General features: G+C 44.8%; 1 protein-coding gene across 1 annotated transcript; it reads left to right on the top strand.

The window, feature by feature from the left end:
* Positions 1-747: 747 nt before the first annotated feature.
* On the top strand, positions 748-22825 carry LOC122892949 (gamma-aminobutyric acid type A receptor subunit pi). The gene is made up of 10 exons (XM_044229660.1): positions 748-946; positions 5433-5529; positions 6002-6120; positions 10074-10141; positions 11145-11362; positions 13426-13508; positions 17360-17497; positions 17980-18132; positions 18647-18834; positions 20924-22825. Exons 2-10 carry the CDS (start codon positions 5477-5479, stop codon positions 21224-21226), a joined length of 1323 nt encoding a protein of 440 aa, XP_044085595.1. The 5' UTR covers positions 748-946; positions 5433-5476; the 3' UTR covers positions 21227-22825.
* The last annotated feature ends 331 nt before the right edge of the window (positions 22826-23156 follow it).

Raw genomic sequence — 23156 nt, 5'->3', positions numbered from 1 at the left:
GTTTCGGGGCCACTGGCTATGGTAACAGGGAGAATTTAGGAGTCTGTGCACACTGTTGAAGCCCTTCTGGTACAAGGTTCAACTGCTTATGGAGGACAGAGAACCCTAAAGGGGCTTCACAGGGAGTTAAAGAACCTTCTATGTGAGGGACGGGGATGGTGAAGGAGGAGAGATCGAGAAATCTAGCCAGATTTTTCCCAAAGTCCCTCCCACCTCTTTCCAGGGGGCTGCCTCAGCCCCAATCCTCCTTTCCCTTGGGCCCTTTATCTCTTTTGAAAACTTCCCACAATGGCCTCAGATCCGCAAGTCTCCTTTTACAAACACTAGGCTTCTGTTTGATTCTGAAGGTGCCCTTAAAGTGCCCAAGGAATGAGAATTTTAGAAATGGTCAAGTTCTATCTTCAGGATGGGAAGCTAAAGACTAGAGAGGTAAAGTGGTTTTGCCTAAGGTCTGACTTGCTGCTAAGACCTGTTCCATGACACCAGAATAGAGGTGTCCTCAAAATTCAGAACCCAGGACCCATCTTCCAGGCATAGTGGGTGGGGTCACCCACTGTCCTGGACTTTCATGGGTCTCTGATCTCAAGATTCTTTGCTGGTTGTGGTGCAGGAGCTCAGCCAAGACACCAACTCAGAATCAAAGCCCTGGCAGGCAGTAGTCATAGCAGGAGCTGGGTGATTCCCACAGGCACCAGGGACCAGGTCAGAGCTCCACCCAAGGGAGGAGCCATGGAAGGTTCTGCCCACTTCTCTGCCTAGCCTGTCTTGCAGCTCTGTGTTCCCCATGGGGATAGCCACTCCATCAGAGAGTGGCCATGTGCCTGCAGCCAGCACATCAGGGCTGAGGATGATGAGACTCTCAGGGACCCAGAAGACCATGTTCTGCCTGAATGCCCAGCCCAAAGGCCAGAAGGACCTGCTCTAACAGAGCCTTGGTGGCATCCTGGTAAGAAAACTGCTGGGCCCTGTAGTACTTGGAGGGAGGAAAGGGAAGGAAATTCAGATACAATCCCTGCTGGGAGTGAGGAGGCGGCTGGGCCTAGAATTTGCTGAGCACCTACTTTGTGTCAGGATCACCACCGTCTGAAAAACTGTTGATTACCATCCCATTTTATACTGGAGGAAACTAAAGCTCAGGGAGAAGCAACACAATCTCAAAGTCAGTGGCAGAGTCAAGATTAGAGCTTCTTCTAACTCTAGAGCCACAAGAGCTCCTTCCTCTCTGCACTGCCAACCAGGGCCCCCCACACCCCACAACTTCACCTGCTGTGATTTTCTTAAGGAGGTTCCCATGGCATTAATGCTTTCCTTGCCTTGACCTAATTTGGGCTCCACTCCTGCTTCCCAACAAATGATTCTGTCTGTGCAGAAGCGACGGAAGTCAGGGGACTCTGCCTGCATGGGAAGGAGGCCAGAGCAGGACAAGTTTGGGGGTCACTGTCTGCGTGATGGAGATTCTGGGAATGGGAACAGAAATGTGCACATATTGGAATTACCTCTGCCTCTTAGAGCCAGTCCAGAAAAAGCTGCCATCTGACACCTGGGTGACCCTGAAGTCCTGGGTCTTGACCCTATCCTTCCTGAGCTGATGCCAAAATGAGGGCCCTCAAAAGGACACTACAGTCAGCTCCTGCCCTGGGTGGCAGCGGAGGGGTATTAGATGAGATTGAGCTTTGGGCTCTCATGGTCAGAGCGGGCTCCCTGAAGTCCCCATAGAAGATGCCAAAGGGAGAGGAGAATGAAAATTAGTATTTATGGAGGGCTTTCTGTTCCCATTTCTCAGATAGGAAAGCCCACACTCTGAAAGGTTAAATGACTCAGGTGTGTCAACCCGAAGTTCAAACCTTTCTATGTAGAGGAGGGATCTTGGCAGAGAACCCATCAGAGTAGGGTAAAAGTTCTAGGCTGCCTCAACTCAGGAACCTCTGGAGACCTTCTGAGTACCATGTTCCCTGCAGGTGGGAAGGGCTAGATCCAGCTGGACTCTCCAGGTCCCCCGTAGCTCTGGGGACAACCCCTCAGGGCACTCCCCTCTGGTGGGTCAGTATGTGGCGCTGCCAAATGCCATTCCCAGGGACTGCGTCAGCACTGGTGGCCGGAGCCCTCTTTCAGGGAGGCAGATACATAAGCCATCACTTGGCGGTTGGCTCTTCTGCCATGCAGGCTGAAGGCACCAGCACTGTTGGGCTGCCATTTAGGACATTTAGCACCCTCTCTCAGAGGTGGGTTTGGCGTAAGAAGGACCAGAGTCAAGCAGAATTCAATTCACTGTGGGAGCTGGGGCCCTCTTCCTAAATGCAATGCAAAGAACAGGGGCCTGGAAGACCTGGATTCAAATCACGGCACTTAATTGCTTTGTGGCCTTGGCCAAATCCCTTCACCAACTTGAGATTCTAGAAATTCACTCCCACTGGGCCTGATGGTCATGAGAATTAAATGCAATTAAACGCCAAGCACAGCATCTAGGGGGCTTCCTCTTCTTCTCTTTTCTTCCTTAAGATAAAATGAGACCTGTTCAACAATCTGACCAGATCAAGCAAGGTCACATGGAAACATTTTTCCAGGTCTGGTGTGGGCAAAGCTTTTCAAACACAAGATGTCATGGAGCAGATTCAGAGGCCCAGGTCCCTAACATAGAGAAACACGATTCAATAGGAGCCTTGGAGCTGAAGCTAGATTGTTCTCCAACTTGCCTGATAAATTCAATTTCCCATAAGAGGAGGAAGAATTTAAGAATATCCCAAAATGAGAATGAAGCTAAGTCAGAACAGAGTAGGAAGAAGTCACAGGTGGCCATGGGCTAGAGGGGAAAGACAGAGCCTAAGTGGATGGGAGAGTGTTGGTGGGCAAGCCTCCCTATCTTTGCCCAGCATCTGGAGGGCCCACCTGGCAGATGGAAACACTTTCTTCAAGAATCTAGTGATCTTCTTTCTAAGACTTCCATCCTGGCACTGTCTCACCCTTCCCCCATGGAGCTGACCACTTGCTTCCTTTGCACACCATGTACCCCTTTGCCTCAGTCCCTGGTATAGGACAGTCTCAGGGAACGCTGTATCACTTCACTGCTTAGGCTCCTCTCTCTCACTAGACGGGAGCTCTGGGGATGACTCCCACATGCCTGATTCCCAGGAGGAGCTTGTTAATTAAGCCTTTGGAAAATTGAATGAAGGGATGGGAAGTCATGGGAGCCACTCTCTGGACCCTGTTAAACTTGATGCCAAGGACAGGGGAATGGATAGAGACTGGAAGATGAACTAAAGGAAGAAGGTTTGAATATGATCGGCAGATTGACGACGTTGACTTATCAAAAGATGAGAGGGAAAGGGCTGAGGAAGAGAAATATGAGTGCAGAGTTCCAGGAGCTTATATATGTGCTAAGATGTCATTACTGATTTTGTAACAGTAGAAAATGAGGAAATAACTTAGTACCATGTGCAGGGTGTGTGTTATATAAATGTTGGTATATTGATCTTATGAAATACCTTTTTTTTTTAAGATTTTATTTATTTATTTGACAGAGAGAGGGAGATCACAAGTGGGCAGAGAGGCAGGTGGGTGGGGAGGCTGGCAGGGGGAGGGAAGCAGGCTCCCTGCTGAGCACAGAGCCGGATGCTGGGCTCTATCCCAGGACCCTGAGATCATGACCTGAACCAAAGGCAGAGGCTTAATCCCCTGAGCCACCCAGGCACTCCGATCTTATGAAATACCTTGAGCCATTAAAGAGAATGAGGCAGGTCTATGGGGACTGAGAAGCTGGCATTGGAGAAGAGCATGTGTCATGGGGTAGCTGTTAGAAGAGATGGGGTGATCTTGCCTGGATTCAGGTCTGTCCCTCACCTGCTCTACAACCTTGGGACTGTTTCCTGTCCTCTTGAAGCCTCAGTTTTTTCATTTGTAAAATGAGGAGAATGGTAGTAATTACCTCAATGAGTTGTTGTAAGAGTTTCTGAGGTTCTCAGCAGAGTGTAAGCATGCCTTAAGTATTTAAGAAATGTTGGCTGTCATTATTAAGCAAAAAAAGTAAATATCAAAAAATGCACACTATCACCTGAATTTTATTTTTTAATTTTGTCTTCATGCAGCTATAGATGTATATAAATACACAATAATATATGCATAGAATGCACAACTGTTAAGAGACAACTGGTTGAGGTGTGAGACTAGAGAGAGGTGAGGAAGGGATGGGGTTTGTGATTTTTTTTTTTTACACTTTATTTTTTTAGGAAAATTTTGGGCTCACAGCAAAATTGAGCCTCCCCACCCCACCCCACATACAGCCTTCCCCACTATCACATCGCCCACCAGAGTGGGACATTCATTAAACTGATGAACCTACATTGACAGATCACTGGGACTTACACTTTTAATTATCCCTCTCTATCTTGTTTTCATTTCTACGATGAGCATGTATTTGCTTTCTAAGTAAAATTAATATTAGTTGCTTAATGGCTGAATGGCACCTTAAGCCCCAGAATGGCTAGACTTTTGAAGGTGGCCTGGTTTACAGAGGTTGCCACAGAGGAAGGGGTGACCCACCCTGGGACTGCCTGCCCCAGCTCAGGCCCTGAGCCGCACCCAAGAACCCCCACTCTGCTGTCACCAGCATGACAAGTAGCAGGCTCACCAGCCTGGCTGCCAGCTGCTCTCTCAGGAGGAACACCTGATAGGAACTCCCAAGCCTGAGGAGACCAGGCCCCTGGGCCATGTCTCCCATGAGCATCCTCACGCATACCCGATGCTCACTCACCCAACCGGCTGAACGGCTTCAGAGCACCTGGGGAGCAGGTCTGGGAGGTTGGGAGAGCTGCCAGTATCATGGTTGCAAGGCTGCCAGCCCGGGCTCAGAGTCTCCTCTGATATTCACAGTGACCTGTGAGTCTCTCTTTCCTCACCGCCATGCGGGATTAACATACCCACCTCACAAAGGCATGGTGACAGTGGAGTGAGAAGATCCTTGGGAAAGTATCTGATGTATTCCTTGGCACATGGAAGGTTCTTGGGAAGTTTGCTTGTTTGTTATTGGGAAGTTTTCATTTCCTGTCTACATGATCTGCTTAACAGGCCTAGATCCTTGGATTAATGGCATTGTCGGGGTGAGTGCACAGTTGGGGGTGTCTTTCCTGGACAGGGAAAGGACAGTCTTGGGGCTCTCCAGATACACAGGCAAGGATGACTGGCTGCATTTCTGATGCTTGTGAGCCACTCTCTAAACAAGGTGTCAGACTTTATTTGGGTTGGATTTATGATGTGATCCTCCAAAATGAAGTCATTCCTGGATGGCATGGAGGGAATAGGAACTATAACCAAATGGCATGAAAAGAGCCTGCTCCCCATACATTCTGAGAAAATACTGCAGCTGATGACCCACGGGATGGAGCTGGGCTTGGAGCAGGTGAGCCCCTTGGGTCACCTCTCCCATCTTGTTTCCCCAGGTGATTTCTACTTTGGTCCCTCTCTGCATGAGCACCTTATCAACATGAAATACAGTCTCCCCTTGACCTTCGTATGTCTGAGTCTCTTCACTCCAAGGTGAGTTTGCTGCCTCACAATGACCTTGGTGAATTGCTTTGCATATATGCATGAAGTAGGAAGGGTGGCAGGGCCTCCAACTTACCAATGGCAAGATAAAGCCTAGTCTATCCACCTTCCTGATACACCCAGACAGCATAACTTCCTGCTGTATATTCCATCTGGAGAACTCAAGCTTCCAACATGGTCATAGATGGATGAACCCCTTGTGCTTTTTTCTAAAGACACTTGAAGGGTTTCCCAGATTACCTCAGCATTCTGATGATGTATGGCAAACAGACAATAAAATGGAGTAGGATAGGGACATATTAACTTAGCAACCAAAAATTAGAGATTTCTCTCTGGGAAAGTCACCACTGGTACGTGGGCACAGCACACACACATACATGCAAACACAAACTCAAGTTTATGTGTCTACATGCTTATTCACACCTTAACAAGCACATGCACCAATACCCACTTTCTTTTCCAGGATATGTATCCAGGGGAATCAGTTCAACCTCGAGGTCAGCAGAAGTGACAAGCTCTCCCTGCCAGGCTTTGAGAATCTCACAGCAGGATATAACAAATTTCTCAGGCCCAATTTTGGTGGTAAGTCATCCTTTTTGTCCATCCAGGACATTAATTCAAAAGGACAAGAACAGACGCAATATGCAGAGGAGGGTTTCAGAAGGTTTTGGTTGACTCCATTTTCTGGTCTGCGACCTGTTAAGGATGAGCAGTGAAGGGTGAGGAAAGCCACTGATTTTCACACTACTTTCCCGAATGTGCTTTGCCTCTCAACCTGCAGGATAAAGAAATCCTCATCCCCGCTAAGGAGGGGACCAGAGCTTCTAACAACCCCTCACATACTGTCTTCCTTCTGCCCCCACTTCCAGTGTTTAAGGAACTCACCAGGACTACACCACCCAGCCTTCTAGCTTTCAACCTGGTCACTCAAGGCTAACCCCAACTGTGCCACCTGGATGACATGACTGGGCCATTTGCCTGCTCAAAACACCTGCCTATGTCCCAGCATCCTCTGCATAGAGTCCAGAGCCCCTTGGCACACCAGGCCTTCCCAGTCCGGCCTCTGTCATCTGCCATTGTTGCCAGCCCAACGCCTCCCACTCTGCCCTGCCACAAGTGTGCCCCAAGGGCTCCCTGACTTCCTCGCTTCTCTGGACTCCATGCCTTTGTTGAGACTATTTATCTGTTGAGAATGGTTTCTTCCAACTTGACTCCCTGGCAAAATGCCAATTTTTCATGACTGAAATCAAAGGCTTCCTCCTCTGGGAGGCCAGCCCTGATTCCTTTAGGCCCCATGCCCATTCTTCATGCTTTGTTTTGAACATGCTTCCAAATCATAGCCATTACTTGACGGTACCAGCAATGCCGCTGGTTTTACATCTGCCTCAGCTTTAGGCTGCAGCCCCTTGAGGGGGGTCTTGCTTTATTTACCTCACTAACCCCAGCAGCAGCCCAGCGCTTGGCAGAGAACAAGATCTCAGTTGGTACTTGGTGACAGAATGAGGCAAGGAGGGAGGGAATGAAGCCAATCTCATACCTCCTCACAGGGTCTCAGTCTCTGTTTATAAAATACGAGGTTGACAAAAGTGGATGCTAGCGTCATCTTACGTAGCATAAAGTGTTAGAAAGAGACTTGGAGTTGAGCAAACCTCCATTTGGCTCCTGTCTCTACTGCTTGCCCCCTTTCTGTAAAATGGGGATATATCTCCCAGCTCACAGAGGGGACGGACTGAGACGAAGTGGGTGACACGAAGCATGGCGCCTGCCACGTCATCAGGGTGTGTGGGTCTGTTTTAATCCCCTTTCCTTTCTTCCTGCTCCTCCCCTCACATGATAAAATTCTCTGGTCAAATCTAGGATTAGTGGGTTAGTGCAGGTCCTCTGAGGAGCAGACACCAAAAGGTGATTATCCATGCAAGATATTTATTGGGGCAATACGGGTGTCTTAGACTATGGTGCAGTTCTCTGTGTTTGCAAGGGCCTCCAGGGAGACCTAGAGCCCAGGTTCCCATCAGAGGAGTCTCCCATCCCCCTGCCTGCCAGGCACAGTGTGCCTTAGTATCCCCACCACACTCAGGCACTGGTGGGGCACAGCCATGTAAAGCATGGCCTCAGAGCATGTGCCGTAACAGATTTCAGGGCACAGCGGCTGGCCCAATTACACCCATCTCAGATGGAGATCAGAGAAACCATTTTCAGGGTCACATAATAAAGACTTGAGATCCTAAGTTAACAAATCTAGGAAGGCTTCAGGTCCCCTGGTCTTCAGGCCCAGCTGAAAACTAATGACAAGCAAATGAGTCTGTACACCCTGGTTAGGTCCAACTTTTCTGCCTCCCAAACCCCAAATTAGGCCAGGATACTGCCCTTCTTGTTGCCTGCTCACAGGTCGATAAGAGGCAAGGTTCTTGGGCAAAGTGCCCATTCTGAATTCGGGGTAGACCTGAGGAGTGTGAGGCCCAGATCCACCTGGGCTGAAAAGGGGAAAGCACAGGCCCCAAGACCTTGGCAATCTGTCTTCTAAAGGAACCTACGCATATGTGGCAGCCTGGGATTCTGTACAGGGACCATGTTCTCTGTAATGTCTGCCACTTGAGGTCCTTAAGAGACAAGACCTCCATAGGGTTTTCAAGGAATGAGGTAGCCAGAGTGCAGGTGTGTAAGCAGGCCCTAGGAACACTGTCCAGGAACTAGCTTTGACCTCTTTCCTAGGAGGAAGCTGCCCCCTGGTGGCACAGTTCACTCTCATAACTCAAGGGGAAGAAAGCAAGTTCTGGTCCATAAAGAAGCCAAAGGAAGCAAGGTCCAGACTGGACTAGCTGGAAGCAAACGAAACAGCACAGTGGAGTGGACTTTTGTGCACTTTCTGTTCTCCATGCTCCTCAGGGAGCAGATAACACTGACCCACTGCTCACTGTGCTCTAGACACTTAAAAATAGATCCTGTTACCTTCCCAACCCAACCCTCAGAAGTAGACACGAATAGCTCTCTTTCACAGGTGAGAAACTAGAGCACAAAAAGCTTCAGCAATTTGCTCAAGGTCACACGGCTACCAAGTGGTGGGCATGGGATTCAAACACTCTAACTCGAAGCTCCTTGTCTTAATTTCTGCCTTGAGGGGCAGAAAGCCACTTAGCGCCGTGCTCCTTCATCACCTTCCAGGGTCTGTCCTCAAAGTCTCCCACTCTTCCACCGAATATTAACACCAAGTATTAGCTAAATTATTCTTAATTGCATTGGCTCTAAAACTTCCTTTCCAAATTCCTACCTACATTCTATGGCTTGGTTTCCTTCAGTTAATAATTAGATTGCTTTGTCTGATTCCTAGCAATTAGATGGTTTTAAGCTTCCTTTGAATTCCACCTCTCCTCTTCCTGGCTAATTCATTGTCACAGTCCCCTGAGGCACCCCGACTTATTTATTTCAAGTGAAAGCTATTGCAGCTATTCACCTGGTGAGTAAATTTGTTCCTTTTCCAGAATTAGCTAGGATTACGGAGGTGATAGGGAAGGGAAGGCGAGTGCCATGTACTGAATCTCTATTATTATGTGACAGACACAGTCCTGGGACTTTGTACAGATTGTTATTTTTGATCACCTTCTTCTCAAGAATTTCCTTTTGCCACCACCCTGTAAAGAAGCTGTCACTTGCTAATCTCATTTAACCCTCTCCATGCCACCATGATGTCATTAGCATTAGCCTTACTCACAGGGGAGAAAACTGTAGTTCTGAAAGATTCAGTAACTTTTCCTAGCTGTGAACTCACATCTTCCTCACCCCTGGGCTTTCCTTTCACATCTACAGTCTGAGGAGAAACAGACTTGCTCTGGCCTGGCTTCTGAGAATGGTGGCCCAAAGGCCTCTTTCTCAGGAGCTGAGACCAGCACTCTGAGGAGTGTGGCCTGAGGCCCAATATCTGTAAACCAGATCACAGGGGAAGGTTCTGGAATTCTAAATAGTTTAGGCTTTCTGGAGAGTAAAGGAAGAAGAGGGAGGTGGCAGGAGGTGAGCAAGAGCTCAACCGTAAGCAGTCTGGAATGCCATCTTGTGGTAAATTTACTTAGTTGAGGGGAGGGAAAAAAGATCTCTGTGCATAAATTTCCAAATCTCATACTACATTTCTAAACAGTTTGTCTCTTGCAAGCACCACAGAAAACATCCTCCAAGAAAAAAGTAGCAAATACCACTACATCCTCTAAAATATGCACTCGTGAACATAGGGTGGTCTCTCTTACATGTTAAGCTATTTATATATTTGTGCATTTTATACAAAAATTTTTTCATACTTTTTTTCCATTCTACACAGTGGTTCTTCCTGACAAAGGGAGGATAGAAATTTTCCTTTCACTTTATATACTTTCAGAGTGGTTAAAATTTTCCAATAGGCCAGTGTTATTTTGTATTTCCTAATTTTTATTTATTTATTTATTTATTTATTTATTTATTTTTTGTATTTCCTAATTTTTAAAGCACTGTGCTAACATAATGTGTTTGTGTTTCTGTGTAAGTCCTTCTGGTGTTTTCTTCATTCTTAGGAGAACCAGTTCAGATAGCACTGACTTTGGACATTGCAAGTATTTCTAGTATTTCAGAGAGTAACATGGTAAGTGCGACTCTTCATCTTCCTCCTGAGGAGCCCTTCTTATGTTTTATGGGGATGCACTTTCTACCTACTCAAAAACAGAACAGAGACCCACTGCCCCCATGCACTTGGAACGGCAGAAGCTGGAGACCTATCCCTAAACTCAAGGCAGCAGAAGATTCTTGTAAAACAGATCTTCTGCATATCAGAAGGAAAGTAGATTCAAGAACCAAGAGGGAAAAGATGAGGGATTGGAGTGGGTACATTTGAAACCAGGGAGAGAATGGAAGTACGCTGGGGAAGGCTGAATATCACATGGGTCCTCCCAGAGCAGAAGAGAAGCTAAGCTGTTGACAGCTGACAATCACATAACTGCTCTCCACCATCATCTCACTTAAAAGAACCCATTAAAGGGGTGCCTGGGTGGCTCAGTGGGTTAAAGCCTCTGCCTTGGGCTCAGGTCATGGTCCCCAAGTCCTGGGATGGAGCCCCACATGGGCTGTCTGCTCAGCAGGGAGTCTGCTTCCTCCTCTCTCTCTCTGCCTGCCTCTCTGCCTACTTGTGATCTCGGTCAAATAAATAAAATCTTAAAAAAAAAAAAACTTTAAAATAAAAAGAAAGAGAGAGAGAGAAACCATTAAAGACAAAGTGATACTAAAGGCAGATTGCCCAAAGTGTCCTGCTCTGCCTTCCTGGTAAATTCTAGACGACCTAAGCGCTTAGCTCACCAAAACCTTCAGCAACTTGGTCAGGCCTTTGGGACAGAGGGCAAGCAAGTTAAGGCCCTGAACGTGCTCCTGTGGGGCTCCCTTTTGGCAGTAAGAGTTATTGTCTAGAATAAATGAGGTGCTTTCTTCTCTTATTGCTCCGGGCTGCTCCCTCAAGAATAAGACTTTACAATCTGTACCCCTGACCTAAGTCAAGGTTGGAAGGGGAGTAAGACTTCACCCCTTTCCTTCCATTTTCAAAGTCTTTCTCCCCCCCCACCCCCAACATCCATTTCTACCACTTGGCTTTCCCCTAGGACTACACGGCCACCATATACCTCAGACAGCGCTGGACAGACCAGCGGCTGGTTTTTGAAGGCAACAAGAGCTTCACTCTGGATGCACGCCTCGTGGAGTTCCTCTGGGTGCCGGACACCTACATTGTGGAATCCAAGAAGTCCTTCCTCCACGAGGTCACTGTGGGGAACAGGCTCATTCGCCTCTTCTCCAATGGCACCGTCCTCTACGCTCTCAGGTGACTGGGTCCCTTCCACCTCAGGGCAGAATGGGGAAATGGCTAGAAGAAAAGGCATAAATATCTCCTGGTGGCTCTGTACAGCACTCAGATAAGCACCCTGAGGTCTCGCCCTTCTCATGCTCCTGCCTTCTTAGATTCTTGTCCCTATAACAGAAGGGCCCTCCGTCAGCTCAGTTTGGCTCAATAAGTGGCTCCCAAATGCTGCTCTGTGCCAGGACCCACAATGGACACTGAGAATCCACAGCTGAATGAGAGACATTGTCCTGATGCAGATGGAGAAACAAAGGAACAGCATCGCAGGGGTGGGGGGGCAGGGAGCTAAGTTGGGCAGTAAGTTAGTGGTTTAGGGTGGTGCTAGAGGAGGCTTTCACAGAACACTGAGCTGATTCTTAAAGGTTTAAAAAAAAAAAAAAAAAAGCTAGCAAGGGAATAAGGGGACTAGTAAGAGTGACAGAGAGGTAGGTCCACATCAGGGATTTTCTTTTCATGGGGCTCAGTGGGGCTATGGTTGTCCTAGAATGCATCTCTCCTTGGCTGAGGCATTTTTCTGCAGAGAAGCCAAGTGCAGTGCCCCAAGGCCTCTGCCATCTGGAGTCAGGGGCTCTCCTTGGTTCCTTCCCCAAATCCCTGAGGCCAAAATTTCCTTCCACCCAGTTGTGCATCAAGTGGCAGGTTGGCTAGAATAAGCAAGGTGCTCCCTAGATGCAGCAAGAGGCAACCCACAGGAAAGGCTCATCATTGACTGTGCAAGGGATGTGCAAGGACCCAGCATACCTTCCCCCACAGTCTTTGGGGAGAAGCCCAGAAACCAATTACTCATGGGACTTATTGTAGATCCCAAGTAAGAAGCTGACATTATGCAACAAAGACTGAGCTAGCCAATAAACGGAATCTTGGAATTGTTCATCTGGCATTCCTCAATTTGGCAAAAACCAAAGCCCCAACCCTTTCTTCAAGAAGCCAAACTAGACCTCTCCCTTGACCCCCAACTCCAATCAACATGAATGTCCCCCTTCCTGTGCCTGTACAAATCTGTCTTCTGTCTTTATTATGCACATAATACAATCTGTCCTGTGCAAGGATTATAGATAATGGTTAACAGCCTGGCTCTAGAATCAGACACATCTGGGAGCAAGTCCCTGTTCTGTCCCTGCTCTGTGACCTGAGGGAAGTTGCTGGACTCTCTCAACCTCAGTTTCCTCAGCAGCAAAAGGAGAAGAATATTTCTTACCTCATAAAGCTGTTGTAAAAATTCAAAGGGATAATGCATGAGATGCACCTCGACCCAGGACTGGCTTGGAGTAAGCACGCGGGAAATGGTAGATGTTGTCATTCTGTCATTCTCTGTCTCCCTGAAATGAGTGTGAGCTTCCTCAAGGTGGGTACCATGTATGCATCATTTCACTTTCCCCAAGAAGCCAGCACAGTGCTTAATAAAAATGGTGCTTAGTCAAAATATGTGACACTGAAGGGAAAAAAAAAAAAAGGAAGATAAAGGTCAGCCTATTGAAATCTCCACTGTGAGGGCTTTGCTGATGATTAAGTGAATGTCTCTAGATGTTGGTCCCCAAGAGCCACATTGTCTGGGACCTTCCAGCATCCTCTTCCTCCTCCAAGAATGCTGATCTCCAGCCAGGAGACCTCGGCTCCAGCTACTAGGAGCTGTGTGAGCTGAGGCAAGTGCCTGAGTCTATTGTCAAATGGGGACGGTAGTGACAGTGCTCTCTGTTCTAGCTCCTCCTGGGTTTGTCATGAAGATTACATTTTAAAACTGGGTGCAAAAGCATGTCAAACCAATGAGCAATTCTCCTCTGCAATGTTCTTTTAAGTTTGCCTCTTCACTGCCCACATTCCAGTTTCCTCCATTCTGGACCCCAGCTTGGACCACAACTCAAAGGGGTTATGTAGTACAGAAAACCTCAGGAATGTTTTGAGTGCAGGCTGCAAGTCACACGTTCACTGTTAAGAGTCAAGGTCAGAGTACCCTTGGAGTGGCCCTTAAAAGAGAATGTATCCTTTCCCCCATATCACTGCTTTTGAGCCCATTTTTCCTTTTTTAGAATCACAACGACTGTTGCGTGTAACATGGACCTGTCGAAATACCCCATGGACACACAGACATGCAAGTTGCAACTGGAAAGCTGTGAGTGTATATCCTGCAGGCCCCCAAGATGATTTTCCTGGGTGACTTGACTTAGAGCCGTGTATTCATGAAGAAACACACAGCAGCCTTTCTTTTCTTGGTGTTGATTCAGCCCTTCTGAGTGTCTGTCCAGAGAGATTTAGAGACCTCGCAAAAACAGCCCTCTGACACTACATCATTTGGGGGAGGACCACTGTGCATCAGCACTGAATATTTCTACCTGAGAGTAGACAGGACAGCCAAGGAAGTGGGAGTCTATAGGACAAGGAGTGGGACTCCGAATCTGAGAAGGCACAGAAGCCAGAACACAGCAGAGGTTAAAATTGGTAACTCGTGAAAGCAGTCATTGACATTTATTGCACAACTGCTTCCAACTTTGAAAAGAAGTTGCTTGGTGTTTTGTGTGTGTGTGTGTGTGTGTGTGTGTGTATGATATATACATATATATGTATATATATGGCTTAACACAACAATGAGGAGCAACTAAACTGCATTCTGAAGATCTATGATGAGGAATGAGCATTTATTCTAAGTTGATATATATCAAATGGCATTGTTGACTAAATCTCCATTGTTCTGAAATGCCCACCAAACTTGGGAAAATGGTACCCGCGACAGGTGTCCTGAAGAAAACGATGCCTCATTCAGGCATCCAGGGATGGCTTGTACCAAGAGGAAAAACCATAGTCAAGCACTGGGGATCAGCGGGCATTTCTGACGTGAGGACATGAATCCAAGAAGCACAACCATTATGAGGTGGCAGTCATTTTTCAGAGGTAGACATTTAATTAAAGACTCAAACAGACAGATTAATTACCCTATTGATTAAATGCATACAAAACCTCCTTAAAGCAATACAGCTATTTGGAGGCAGAATAAAACTTGAGGTTATCAAAAAGAGAACTCATTTTCAGCCCCACACGGAAAAAAGTAATTGCCCTCCACGTGTGGCTCTGCTCATCTCAAATCCCAGGAGTGAGATTTTCCTGGAAACTTCAGCACTTGGCTTGCACGAATACCATCCCCAGTGAGCAGAGGAAGCTTTCACTGACTGTTTATTGGCAGTTATTTGGGTACAGAAACCTCACCAAGGGTTGTTTTTTGTTGTTGTTTTTTCCTGAACACCATCCCTAGGAAAGAATTGCTAGCATCCCACAAGAGCCGTGATAATGTAATGATTACGAGCATTTAATAGTCATAAAAGTAAAGTGTCCAAGTAGAAGCTTGTAGAATTCACCTGTTTAGACTTTTTTCTATTTCTTGGGGATCCTAGGCATTTTTGGACAGCTAAATTGGACAGTAAATTTGGGGGTGATTCTGAGAGAAAACCCATAGACAATTTTTACCTGGAAAGACTCTAAGAGCTCATGACCACTTCTCTGCCCTGTGGAGGGGAAGACAGCCATGGCTAAACAGTGCGTACCACAAGCTAGGACTTAACAAAATGTTAGTCCCAGCACTGGGTCCCATCTCCGAGTGGCCTGGGAAAATGAAGGCAATATAGTTCCATGTTTAAGATGACAGGTTCTGGGATCAATGGGTTTTCCCTGTCACTAGCAGAGGCTTTGGGTGACTAGAACTAACCTCTCCAGCCCCCACTCTCCCTATCAGTGAATGAGGAAAAATAATAATATCTGACTCAAAGAGTTATTTTTTAACAGTTTTATTGAGGTAAAATGTGCATACCATAAAATTCAGCCCTTTCAAGTGTACAATTCAAAGATTTTTAGTAAATTTGTCAAGTAGTGCAACCGTGGCCACATTTCATGGTTAGAACTTTTCCATCAACCGAAAAGATTCCTTCTGCCCATTTACATTGTCTCCGGTTGCCATCACCAGCCCCCAGGCAACCACTACTCTACTTTCTGTCTCTGTCAGTATAAAAATATTCCATATAAAAGGAATCAATACAACATGTGGTCTTTTGCATCTGGCTTCCTTCACTTAGTATGTTTTTGAGGCTCATACATGTTGGGAGACTGTATCGTTTTGTTCCCTTTTATTGCTTTATTCCTCGTTCTTCCATATGAAAGAGTACAAGTAGTACACGTCCCTTTGGCTTGTTTCCACCCTGTAGTTATTAAGAATAATGCCACTGTGAACATTTGTCTACAAGTTTTTTGTGGACGTGATTTGATTTCTCTTGGGCAGATACTTGGGAGTGGAATGCTGGATCAAATGGTAAATTTATGTTCAAGTTTTCAAGAAACCACCAACTTGTTTTCCAAAGTGGTTGTACCATTTTACATTCCCACTGGTGACGTTCCAGCTTCTCCACATTCTCATCACTGGTTATTGTCTGTCTTTTCACGACAGCCATTCTTACAGGTGTGAAGTGGTATCTGACCGTGATTTTGATTTGCTTATCCCTAATGGCTAATGGTGTCTGACATCTTTGCATGTGCTTATTGACCACTCATCTATCTTCTCAGAGAGACATTCTGAGGATTAAATGAGATGAAGATGTTGTAAAGCAACTTAGAAACATAATTGCTGGGGCACCTGGGTGACTCAGTGGGTTAAGCCTCTGCTTTCAGCTCAGGTCACGATCTCAGGGTCCTGGGATTGGGCCCCACGTCGGGCTCTCTGCTCAGTGGGGAGCCTGCTTTCTCCTCTCTCTCTGCCTGCCTCTCTGCCTACTTGTGATCTCTGTCAAATAAGTAAATAAAATATTAAAAAAAAAAAAGAAACATAATTGCTCATGGAATGATAGCTATTACCATCACTATCATCACCCATGGGTTTTGGGTTTAGACTTTCTTTTTTTGGTTAAGATTTTATTTATTTATTTATTTATTTGTCAGAGAGAGAGAGAGAGAGAGAGCACGCACAAGCAGACAGCGTGGCAGGCAGAGGCAGAGAGAGAAGCAGGCTCCCTGTCGACAAAGGAGCCTGATGCAGGACTCGATCCCAGGATGTGAGGATCATGACCCAAGCCAAAGGCAGAGGCTTAACTGACTGAGCCACCCAGGTGTCCCATGGATTTAGACTTTCTGAAAGTACAATCCTGGCTTTGTTTTTAACTTGCTTTGCTATCCTGGGAAAGTTAGGCAATCTCTCTGAATCTGTGAATTTTCATGTATAAAATGGGCAAAATATTACAGTTTCTCTATTCTAAGGCACAGCATTTACTGAGTAACATTTTAGGAAAAAATGTAAGCTCTACTTTATATGTATGTATGTACGTATCAACTCTGAGATCCATCTTAATTTCCAAAACTGTAAAGAAAAAAATTTTTAGTGAAGAAATATAGAAATATCCACCTTGCAAGTTTGTGAGCACATTAGAGATGTAATGTATAAAAGACTTAGCATAAATGTTTCATAAAAGGTAGCTATTATTACTATTATGAACTATATTAGTAAAACTGCCTTGAGATTTATCGAATGCCTAAGTTAACAGACATCAATATAGGGGCTAGCTGTAGGTTTCTTGTCTTCTTCTGTTTTTGTGCTTGCATTTATGCCAACATGGAAATAGGAACAGACCAACCGTAAAGTCACTGAGAACACGGCAGGGGCTACTAGACTGTCCTGAAAGGCACTGTGGAGCTTAGGGCTGTGTGTGTTCACAGATAGGAATGAGTTCAATAAATATCACCCTAGAGGCCTATTACCTACCAAGTCTGTGTGATGCTTAGCACAGAGCTGGTTTTTGACTGATGGCAAACAGCCCTAGCCGGTCGTCCTGTTCTGGGAAGACACTTCAGTTGCATGTGAGAAATCACACCAGGTTTTGCATTGGTTCACTATCAAGACAGAACTCGTTCTGCCCATGCATTGTAGTGGTCTCCAGACCAGTTCATTCTGCCACCTTCTTGCACTGACCAGGGCACTGTTTTCCTTCCCAGGGGGCTATGATGGAAATGACGTGGAATTCAGCTGGCTGAGAGGGAACGACTCTGTGCGTGGGCTGGAAAACCTGAGGCTTGCTCAGTATACCATCCAACGGTATTTCACCTTGGTCACCAGATCGCGACAGGAAACAGGTGACTCATGAGACACATCGTACAAAAGCAAAATAACTGAATTTCATTCTGAGTCAGAAATACCATATCTTTTCCACTTTATCTCTTTGGCGCCCAGGAACCCCCTCCACAGTGTGGCAGGGCAGGAGGATTTGGCCCTGACACTATTACCTATTTCACGCCCAGTATTAAAATCACCCCCCAAGGGCTCAGAGTCTAGTGAGGTAGACATCGAGGAAACGAGCAGGTATAATTCTGCAGGAATACTAGGACAGAGCAAGGCACAAGAAAAGGATCAGGGGTCGGGGTACCAGCACCCCTCTACATCTCATTCTATGCAACAGCAGTTTCTCCCACTGAAACTGTAATGACAGTTCATGCTTAACTAGGTTTTGGTGAATAACAGATAAATTAATGTGAATACAGCTAATTAAATGTCCCATAGGGAAAGCACTCTGCTGTGTGAGGAGACATGATTTCCTATCTCTTCTTTACCCAATCAGGAAATTACACACGACTGGTCTTGCAATTTGAGCTTCGGAGGAATGTCCTGTATTTCATCTTGGAAACCTATGTTCCTTCCACTTTCCTGGTGGTGTTATCCTGGGTTTCATTTTGGATTTCCCTTGATTCAGTTCCTGCAAGAACCTGCATTGGTAAGCAGCTCCAACAGGAGACTTCTAAGAACTGGGGTTACAAAAACAAAACAAAACAACAACAACAACAACAACAACAAAACTTTGTTTCTTTTTACCTTCTACCAGTTTTCTTGTTTTCTTTTTTTCCCACTGATACTCATATGATGCTTCTAGGAGTTGGTTTCTTGAGAGATCTTTTACAGAGAGAAAGAGACAGTGCCTTTCCAAACATGTTTTATAGTGATAAGAGAGAATTGTGATTGGATGGTCTATTACCTGTTATTTTGCCTACTGAACACCTCCCTCCAGTGGGAAAACAGAAGGTAAAACATTTAGAAAACCCTATCACTCCTATCCATTCAAAATGGATATATCAATTCTGTGCTAGAAGATCACAGCTTTTTCAAAATAAGCTGTTCCATCTCTGAGTTCTGTCCCCCTATGCCAACTCCTGAATGGTGACAGTCTGTCAGGCAGAGGTGAAAGGTTCACAGACCACTGATGTGGGAACGTTGCCTGCCTCTTCTCCCAGGAGTGACCACCGTATTGTCAATGACAACGCTGATGATCGGGTCCCGCACTTCTCTTCCCAATACCAACTGTTTCATAAAGGCCATCGATGTGTACCTGGGGATCTGCTTTAGCTTCGTGTTTGGGGCGCTCCTGGAATACGCAGTTGCCCACTACAGCTCCTTACAGCAGATGGCAGCCAAAGATAGGGTAAGAATTTTGAAGGCCCTGTATGTGATTCATCACTTGCTCTGTGCTGATCAGTAGAGATGACCCTGGCTGGTTCCCACCCCCAAGTGATCCACTTTGCTCCAGCAGTTCTCATCCTTGTTCAGGTGGGGTCATCTGGAAGCCATGGCACCTTTTGAAAAAGACTGCTCTTTCCATCAAGTACGATGGGATATTAACATGTTTAATCTGCTAGCAGAAAATAACTGTTGCCTGTATGCAACATGAAATCACAACCACAAGAATAAGCATCCATGAAAAACCCAGTATCAAACCAGATGTGATCAGCTGCTTACAAGTTTCAGATTAATAAGTATTTATTATTTAATTCTTTTGTTGCATTCTTATTTTCTTAAATTATACAAGTGTGGTTTGCTGGGAAATGTATGGAAAATAAATTGCAGCAAATTTCTCAATTAGCATATGTTTCTGCTAACTGGGAAAGACTGCCATTATCTGAGTTAGCAGGGAAACACCGTGGTCCAGCTCTCAGAATAATAATAATCATTATTAGCAATTGAACATTTACATGCACCAGACGCACTTACAAGCCCTTTGCAAATATCATTTAAAATAGTCATAACAACCCAGGAAGGCTCTCTCCATTTTTATAATTGTGGAATCTGAGTTACAGGGAGAGTAAGTGACTTGTCCCATGAGATGTAGATGAAGAGGTAGAGCTAGGATTTGAACTTGAATCTGCTTAGCTCCAAAGCCTGGCACTTATCTGTTATTCTCACTGGTGGTGGGCAATAGCCATGCTCTTAACTGTTGTTCACTCCAGGCCTATGGAACCCTGAGATTCTTTGGAAGCCCAGTTTGATAAACACTGGTATACTAAAGCTCATGCTAACAAGCAAGAAAGTGATAGGGTTCAGCACAGAACAGATACCCACCTCCAGCAAAGTGCCAGGACCACACAGGGTCTAATGGTGAGGAAATGAATCAGAATAACCCAAAGACCCAGTGGCCTTGTTCCCTTGTGTCTGACTAATGTGAACAATGTTTCATACAGTCGTATTACCCAATACCAAAGACAAATGAGCCTATGTACTAGCCAAAGAAGAATATGCATTTCTTTTTACTCCCTGTAGGCTTCCTTAAGGGGTCAATAGTTAATTTTTTAAAAAAAAGGTTTGGATTTGGTAGAATGGCAATAAAGGACTGGAGAACTACTAAAATCCTTTACCTAAGTCATCAAAAAGCCCTCCTTTTGCTGTGTAGAATAATAGCTTCACTACAAGGTATTTGCTATGTGCTAGACATCTCCTTCAGTCCACCCAACAGCCTGTCAGAGGACCACTGCTGTTATTCCAAATTTGCTACTCAAAAAGCAGCCACTCAGAGAAGTGAGATGGCTCATCTAAGACCTCACAGCTAGTAAGTAGCCTGGCCAAGGATCCAAAGTCTGCTCTCTCCGACTTCACTATGCTCCCCACATGCTATGCCCATTCCAAGCATGTTGGAAAATGACAGCTCCCCAGAATTGTAGGGAGCATCACTGTTTCTGTTTGTGTGGCAGAGACTTTTAGACACTGCTGATTTCTATTATCTCTCATAATCAATGAATTCCCATGACATTGGAATTCCCAATTCCAATGACAGAATGATATTCATCAAACACCTATGAAATGCTTTACATAATTTATCCCATTTAATCTTCACATCCCTTTCATGAGGTAGGTATTAATACCATCACCATTTTGCAGGCAAGGAAACCAAGTTTTAAAGGAATTAAGGTAACTCAGATTTCATAATAGCAAGAGGCAGAATGGAATTCAAATTCAGACCAGCTAACTTCAAGGCCTGAGCATTTAGCACAGAGCTCTGCATAGCAATAGTGGGCAATGGTTATTCTCCACAGTATACAAGCTGACGACCTAGGGATGGGTGCCTTTAAGAAGGATAACAAAACTGCCAAGTCTGGCCCACTGGCCTACATCTGAGACATTCAGTGCCACTTTCTATTAAACCTGATTATTCAATACTTAGACTTCTAAGTATTTAAATGTCTAGCTACTTATTTTGCTAAGTCAAGTCTTTCAAGCTAACTGCATTGTCTATGATCTAGGGGACAGCAAAGGAAGTAGAAGAAGTCAATATTACTAACATCATCAATAGTTCCATCTCCAGCTTTAAACGGAAGATCAGCTTTGCCAGCATTGAAATTTCTGGTGATAATGTCGACTATAGTGACTTGACAATGAAAACCAGTGACAAGTTCAAGTTTGTCTTCCGAGATAAGATGGGCAGGATTGTTGATTATTTCACAATTCAAAACCCCAGTAATGTTGATCGATATTCCAAATTACTATTTCCTTTGATCTTTATGCTAGCCAATGTGTTTTACTGGGCGTACTACATGTATTTTTGAGAGTACGATGAATTGTTTGCATGTTGTGGTTCTTCAACAGAACAAGGTAATGATGTAAATGGGATTCTAAGCCAAGTGTGTGTGCTAACCCAATAGAACTACGAGTGACTAAAATAACATTTGAGCATTTCTCCTCAAAGACCATTCCCCCAACCATTATTTAAGCTGTGCAGAAGTCCTAGCATTACAGAGTCTTGTAATAGAAACATCAACTCATTCCCTTTTTATCTTTACCAAAGACATCCCCATGGAGCCTAAGATTACTAACCTACTCAGTGTTGACTATTTGCTCAGTGGCTCCCTGGTCTGCATTTACTTCATATAAAAAATGAGAAGGAAACTATTATATGTATTGAGTAACCCTCAAGTGTCAGTGGTTGTTTCTAAATTAATCATACATGCTATTTACTAACTCTCTACAGTGCTTATAAAATGCATTGTTACCTATTTAGGGAGTAACATTTTCTAGTTTTTGTTTTTGATTAAAATGAAATGTGGGCCTAAGTCAATTCGCTGGAAGTCACTGCACTAACTCAATACTAAGATGAGTTTTTAATACGGTATTTAATACCACAGCAGAATTGTCCCCAAATCCCAATAAGTTCCACCATTGAAAAATCAAATGTAAATGAAGAAAACATTAATGGGTCAATAATCTCTAACATAAATTTGTTTCTAAGATATAATGCATTTCCCTGAATCTTAACTGAAATAGCTCTGGGGCTTTATTCCCCCATTGGATATGTCCTATCATTTAACTATTAAATGTACATCAGTCCTCAGCAATGCGAAAGCCCTTTCCCCACATCAGGGATGAAGATGGAAGATTTTTTTTTTTTAAACACTGATTCTAAGGAGTCTTACTTTGAACTGTTGCCATCAACACTTGCAGAACTGAGTTCATTTCTACCTGCTTCTCTGACACGGAGCAGCACTTTCCCAGCAGCGGATCTCCTGTATCTTTCCAAGAGGAGCTCTTATTCCTATGCTCTAGTGATCAGGAATGATGCTTATTAGATCATGAACTGCATTACCCAGAAACAAGTGGCCTAGAACAAGTAAGCTTGGCCTTGCTTGGAACCCCGAGCCTTCTAGCTGGATTACTTGGAGTAGCTTATCCTGCATGAGTAGGAGAATGTTGGTCCTGAGTCCTGAACTTTCTGAGTAACAATGGGACTTGTTCCAGAACCTACGTGCAGGCTGCAGAAGAGCTAGCTTTTCCAAGGCCTGTCACTCTCACCCAAACACAAGAAGCACATTATTGCATCCTTGCCCCTCAGTCAAGCTCAGCCTACAGCGCTATTAAGTAGAGATTTGCCCGTGTGTCATGATAAAGGCTTCAGTTCAGACTCAATCTTCATTAAGAGAATCTTTCCATCTTTAATTCTTTAGTTTCCTTTTTTAATAAATATATGTGTTTACCTTTACTTTCAGAAATAAACCATGGCTTCTCTTTTCTATAACCCCCTGTACCATAAGCTCTCATTCTTTTTCTCTTTTTGGTAATTCTCCCAATTCAGTGTGTATGGGTGGAATCACTTGAGATTTTAACAAACTGTTTCTAATGGGAATGAGGGAATTAAAAGAGGTGGAAGGTGATCGTATGGTCCAATCATATTTGTGTTTTTTTTAAAAAAGGTTTAAAAGGAAATATCTGCTCTGAAACCCTGTTCAAGCAATACATATTTTTTTTAAAAGCTGTAAATGAGTGAAACTGTGAAATAAACATACCATACTAGCTACCCAACAAATCAAGTGGTCATCTGTAGAATGAGGAGAGTAAGATCTCATCTGGAAAAGGTATACATTGTAGCGGTAAACTCAGTGGGCTCACAGTCTAACATCTCCTTGTTTCCCCCCACTGGAGACAGTACACATACACATTCACAGGCACATACACACACATCCCCCCTACTATTGCCTGCAGAGG

The sequence above is a fragment of the Neovison vison genome, chromosome 1 (assembly GCF_020171115.1).
Source record: "Neovison vison isolate M4711 chromosome 1, ASM_NN_V1, whole genome shotgun sequence".
NCBI classification, from domain to species: domain Eukaryota; kingdom Metazoa; phylum Chordata; class Mammalia; order Carnivora; family Mustelidae; genus Neogale; species Neogale vison.
Note: the sequence above shows the minus strand (reverse complement) of the source record. Positions and strands in the feature narration are given on the sequence as shown.